This window comes from Sceloporus occidentalis, unplaced genomic scaffold (genome assembly GCF_023333645.1).
Source record: "Sceloporus occidentalis isolate IW3139 unplaced genomic scaffold, rSceOcc1.0.p SCAF_4, whole genome shotgun sequence".
In the NCBI taxonomy this organism is placed as follows: domain Eukaryota; kingdom Metazoa; phylum Chordata; class Lepidosauria; order Squamata; family Phrynosomatidae; genus Sceloporus; species Sceloporus occidentalis.
Window position 1 is genome coordinate 87,976,364 of NW_028316984.1, and position 4,462 is coordinate 87,980,825.

The 4,462-nt window shown below is 39.0% G+C and overlaps 1 protein-coding gene across 1 annotated transcript; it reads left to right on the top strand.

Annotated features, from left to right (window-relative positions):
• The first annotated feature begins 448 nt into the window (after positions 1-448).
• On the top strand, positions 449-4,146 carry SCGB1D1 (secretoglobin family 1D member 1). Its single transcript, XM_089523423.1, has 3 exons — positions 449-548; positions 2,248-2,432; positions 3,935-4,146. Exons 1-3 carry the CDS (start codon positions 494-496, stop codon positions 3,956-3,958), a joined length of 264 nt encoding a protein of 87 aa, XP_089379549.1. The 5' UTR covers positions 449-493; the 3' UTR covers positions 3,959-4,146.
• Positions 4,147-4,462: the final 316 nt, after the last annotated feature.

The window sequence follows — 4,462 nt, forward strand, 5'->3', positions numbered from 1 at the left end:
GGGAACCCCTGCTCTAGGGGATCTTAAATAATATTTCTCATAAGACCTGAAGTGGAAAATTCCTGCCAGTTCTGCTCTGCCTACTAGAACACCAAGCCCAGAGTGTTACCTTTTTGGGGTTTCATTTTCCTGGGGGAAATTCTATGCATTGTATTTCATAAAGTTAACTTTTCAAAGCTCTTAGCCTCATTGAACTTTCAAGTGCAAACTCAAACCCTTAAGATGAAACTGTTTCTTTGAATGTAACACTTTCACAGACCAAAAAAGACATTCACCACATGAAAAGGGGTGGTGAAGGTGGCATTTGTATTTATCTCAAAGAGAATGCAAGGCAGATATGCTAAGGAAGTCATATGATCTGCCAAATCCAAGGGTAGGAGGAGTCAGCTTTGCTGCTTTCTGTATATATTTGTGCTGTGCGCCTGAACTCCCAAAGCAGTTTGCCAAGTCTTGTGTCACTATAACCTGGCAGGGAGTAATCCTCCTCACAACCATGAAGTCAACATTTATCATTCTGCTTCTCATCCTGGCATGTTGCTGTTACTCTGGTAAGCACCGATAATGCTCCTGCTGACCCTTTTGCCTCAAAGATGGTCGAAGGAAACTGAAATTAATTTGACTCAGATTGTGATCAAAGCCAGTTTGAGAGCAAACTAGAGCAGAAACTCGGGGAGGGTGAATGCTAGGAAGACAACAGGCTGATCAATGAAATATCCTCACTAGCAGTACAAATAAATCGAGCTAGCGAGGAGGCACTTTTTCCAAAACACAGAAGAAAGAACAAAGCTATTAGGGGAAAGGTGGATGAAGAAAGGTGGCTAGTTATAACATTTGTATTTTCAAAAAGAAGGTGACAAGGTATTTTGCTGTTTTTTCAGATTAATGCTCAAATTCTAGGTCTGGATTTGATGTATATGCCATTGGAAAAGCATTAGGCTCATGAGCGAATGAGTGAAAACAATAAGAAAGCTAGTATTAAAAAGCTAGCTTCCCCCAGAGAACCAAAAACTAGCTTAGGTCTATAATCTATTATGTGGAAGATGCAAGACTGGATATTTGGCATTTTGTTTCTGCTTTTGAACCTACCTAAAGGACTAAATTTGATCAGAGTATAGAATCTTAGAGCTGGAAGAGACCATAAGGGCCATCTAATCCAATCCCTTACTATGCAGGAATACACAGCTACAGCACTCTTGAAAGATGCAAATCCAACCTCTCTTTAAAAACCTCCAAAGAAGTGAATCCACTACCTTTCAAAGAAATCATTGTCAAATATCTCTTAAAGAAGTTCATCCTAATGTCTGGATGGATTCTCTCTTTTTTTGTAATTTGAACCCTTTGGTTCATGTTCTCTGGAGCAGCACTAGTACTAGTTACAGAGAGATTTTTTCCTCATCTGCTCTAAATCATTTTTTATACCATGGAAGAGGAGTATTTAGATTAGGAAAATAGTAAAATGACAGCTCACAGGAGAACAAAAGGTTCCTTTTAAATTGAATAGCCTATGTTCCCTCATTACAACAACTTGATGAGATGGATTAGATTGGGACAGTGACTTCCTATAAGTAATTCGATTATCCTAATGGCCAGATAGGGGTCTTCCTGATTTAATTCTAGTATTCTAATCACTGTCATACAGGTGAGACAGGACATAGAACATGGTGCTGGAATCAAAAGAAATGCAGGTGAAATAAATATCAAAACAAGTGTGGGTAAAGAAGATATCAAAAGGTCATTTCTTTTTGAAGGGCTGTATTGATTATACTATTATATATTCTATATAACTGCAAGAGGCAGTTCCAAAAAATGTATTATCACAGTATAGTGTTCAGAGAGAGAGAGAGAGAGAGAGAGAGAGAGAGAGAGAACACTGTACATGTACATATCATGCATATATAGCACACCATAGGAATGGTCCTACAGACTGTTCTCAGTGACAGAGTAAAAGAGTTCTGAGAACTCTATGGAAGAAGATAATGTGAAGAGGAATCCAGATCACAGGGGGAACTGCAAGGAGTAAAGAACTGGCCTGTGCCAGATGAGCAGATTTTTCTTTTTAGTTCAACATCTTCTGATAGTAAATGCACGTAATATTGTTAATAAGGTGTGTGTTATGTGGTCAGTTAAAAAATACATTCTCTTCTTATTGCTATTGTTAATTTTTAAAAACCCTAAAAATATGAAATAAGATCAGTGTAAATTTATTATTTCTTTAAAATCACTTGTCTTTTTCTTGTCTTAATCCAGATGCACTTGTCTGCAAACCTCTCACAGACATTCTAAATATAGGGATCTTTAGATCAAATGATGACCTTAAAAAGGAACTTTCCAAGTACACAACTGACACTGTGACCTTAAATGCAGCAATCAAGTTGAAAGACTGCATCAACTCACTGTCACTCCTCCAAAAAGTGGCTGTACTGACTTTGGCGGTAATCATCTTTTTGTCTGTTTTTTGTTTCTCTGTTTGTTTGTTTGTTTGGCACTACCACTAATGGGTTCTCGTAACATGTTAATGCAAATTTTATTGAATAAGGAAAACATATTTTAGCATCTACATACTAAGCTTAAATGGATTGCTGATGTTCATGGACTTCCATGAATGAAAAGAGCATGCTTTCTAAGTGCTAGGAGAGGGTGGGGTGGGGGCAAAGCTTTAGGTCCCAAGGGCTCCATTAGATATTGGTGGGGGCTTTGGATAGGCACACATGTGTTTGCGTGTGCTCATGCAAGATGGAGTGGAGACTTTTAATTTTGCCTCCATTCCAATGATTCTGTCAAATATTGTGAGATGGGCAGAGGAGTCACCTTCAGGACTGCAAAAGGAGCAAGAGACTAGAGCCAAGGTAGACATCTCTGCTTGGATGCCTTTCTTAATGACAGTGAAACAGCAATGCCAATTGCCTCTGGGTTATGGAGGCAGCACAAGCCTCAAAACCTGTTGCTTTGGGGTCTGCCACTGCCAGACTCTGGAGCCTCCTGGCTGCCTACCTGCACACTCTAGATGTGTAAATAGTGATGGGACAAGGACTCACTTTGCCAACTCTTTCTGGGCATTGTGCAGATTGGGCCCAGAGGTAGAAAGCAAGCAAATGGGGAGCAGTGGGGAGAAAGTGGATTCACTGAGGCCATCTGCTTCAAGGGCTCTCCCTCCCCCAAAACTCAGAGCCAAATGGCATTGTTCATGCATGCAATACTTACAATTTAAATCCCCCTTTCTATGGCTTAGTTTCTAGTGATAGGTCTAAATACCCCAAAGGCACCAGATCCCAATCTTGGAAGCTAAGCAAGGTCAGCCCTGGTTAGTACCTGAATGGGAGACCATCAAGCAACACCAAATGCTGCAGGCTATATTTCATAGAGAGGCAATGACAAACCACCTCGAGTATGCCCTGCCTTAGAAAACCCTATGAAATTCACGGGGTCAGCATAATATGATGGGTGACTTAAAGGCACGCAGACACATACACACATCCCAAGTGGTAGACTACAAAATATTAATTGCTCTCTATTATTCTACATTCTGTGAAATCAATTGCCTGACAGACAAATGTGTTACTGCTCAATACTGTATTATTGACTGAAGGATCCTAGCACAATAAACAAAGTAGAATACAAGGAATCTCACTCCTGTATCAGACACAGTTCCAGCAAATATCCATGAGTTTTCAAATTATAACCCATGAAGAGTATCATCCATATCCTGGCATCTATTATACAGAGAAAGGGCATGGTAGTCTCATAGCCTTTCATCCAGGCAGGTAGAGTATTGTGATAAGGATTAAATTTGGAATCCTCTTCCACAGTCTTTGGTACTTAACCTTGTACCTCATACTGGGAGAATGGCAAGATATTAAATACATACATACTTAAATTTGTTATTTTGGGATTCCTGTGCTTTGTGCTGAATTTTCTTCTGCTCATTTAATTTTAGGGAGAAATACTGAAGGTTTGCTGATCAGCTGCAGTTGGCAAACAATGCTGACTGAATGACACATCCTTTCACTTTCCACTTTCCACTTTCACCCCTCATCTCTCTTTAGAAGATATTAATCATGCTCTACAATACTAAGAGAAGCCTTCTACAAAATGTGTGTAACATTCATACTTTGTGGTTCATTAAATTCCTTACCTCATGTTCTACTATCTGAGTAACTGACAAATGTTCTATTGTCTTTCTTAATGAATTACTGGGAAATAGACATAATTTTCAGTTGCAAGTCCTCTGGTAACTCATGTTTCTGCTAATATGTGATGTTATATGGTTGATAATACCTGAGAGTTTCACTTTAAGTGTAAAACAGTTTCATAGATTATTGATGCAAAACAGTGTCTTGAACTGAATATGTAACAAGACTATAACTGGGCAGTAAAGAGAAACACAAATGAATTTAACTCAACTTGGATTTTTCTGTAATTGGTTTTGCTATATGTGTACATGCACACACACTCCAAACAGAAC

What these genes read in the sequence shown, in the direction of transcription:
- SCGB1D1 (XM_089523423.1), top strand. Translation starts at nt 494, where the DNA reads ATGAAGTCAACATTTATCATTCTGCTTCTCATCCTGGCATGTTGCTGT. An exon ending in GGCATGTTGCTGTTACTCTG is followed by an intron (nt 549 to 2,247) that starts GTAAGCACCGAT and finishes GTCTTAATCCAG; the next exon opens with ATGCACTTGTCTGCAAACCT. An exon ending in TGGCTGTACTGACTTTGGCG is followed by an intron (nt 2,433 to 3,934) that starts GTAATCATCTTT and finishes ATTTAATTTTAG; the next exon opens with GGAGAAATACTGAAGGTTTG.